Raw genomic sequence first — 666 nt, 5'->3', positions numbered from 1 at the left:
CGGCTATGCACTTTTCCTATTTTTGTTTCCTCCATGGTGTCTTCACTTGCTTGGCCACCCTTGCTGCTGCTGGAGCGGCCTATGTTAGCCTCCGAAGTCGGCTCTGATTATACCATGATCCCTAGATGTAGTATCACCTCCTAGTATTTCGTGCTATGTTAGGCGTTGAGTTCATCCACACGTCTCTGGTGTTCTTAGTGCATGGTAGCTTCTGGTGTAGCTGCTTGTCCTTTCGCTAGTGGCTAGGGGTATTGTGCTTTGCTATTTTGTTATATTTGAGTTTTTTATATTAATTTTAGCATAAGCAATGGCTGCTGTGACCATTCCTCAGATCACAGCGAAGCTCGCTAGTCAGTGCCCGGTCCTTAGCACAGCTAGGGTAGCGGTTAAGTCCCGAGCGATGGTGGCGTGTATTATCCGCCCTGGTCCCCAACCATTGGACCCTGCCGAGATGCTCCTTATACGGCGAGCGGCTCGGGAGGGCGATCCTTGGTCTGGTCAGACGGCCTTCCCTGGTGGACGCTGTGATGTTGATGATGGTGGCTGCGACTTCACAACTGTTTGCCGAGAAGTCCGCGAGGAGCTGGGAGTAGACCTGACGAATGAGGAGCGATACAGATACCTAGGGCGGGTCCGAGATATGGAGACCTTCAAGTCCCGCAAGGT

General features: G+C 52.0%; 1 protein-coding gene across 1 annotated transcript; it reads left to right on the top strand.

Annotated features, from left to right (window-relative positions):
* Positions 1 to 307: 307 nt before the first annotated feature.
* Positions 308 to 666, top strand: Pmar_PMAR023960 (conserved hypothetical protein; the record flags this gene model as incomplete). Its single annotated transcript, XM_002778811.1, has 1 exon — positions 308 to 666. A coding segment is annotated over one exon (359 nt), but the record flags the coding sequence as incomplete, so codon positions are not given.

The sequence above is a fragment of the Perkinsus marinus genome (assembly GCF_000006405.1).
Source record: "Perkinsus marinus ATCC 50983 genomic scaffold scf_1104296948146, whole genome shotgun sequence".
NCBI classification, from domain to species: domain Eukaryota; phylum Perkinsozoa; order Perkinsida; family Perkinsidae; genus Perkinsus; species Perkinsus marinus.
The sequence above is the reverse complement of the archived record's forward strand: the minus strand, read 5'-3'. Positions and strand labels throughout refer to the sequence as shown.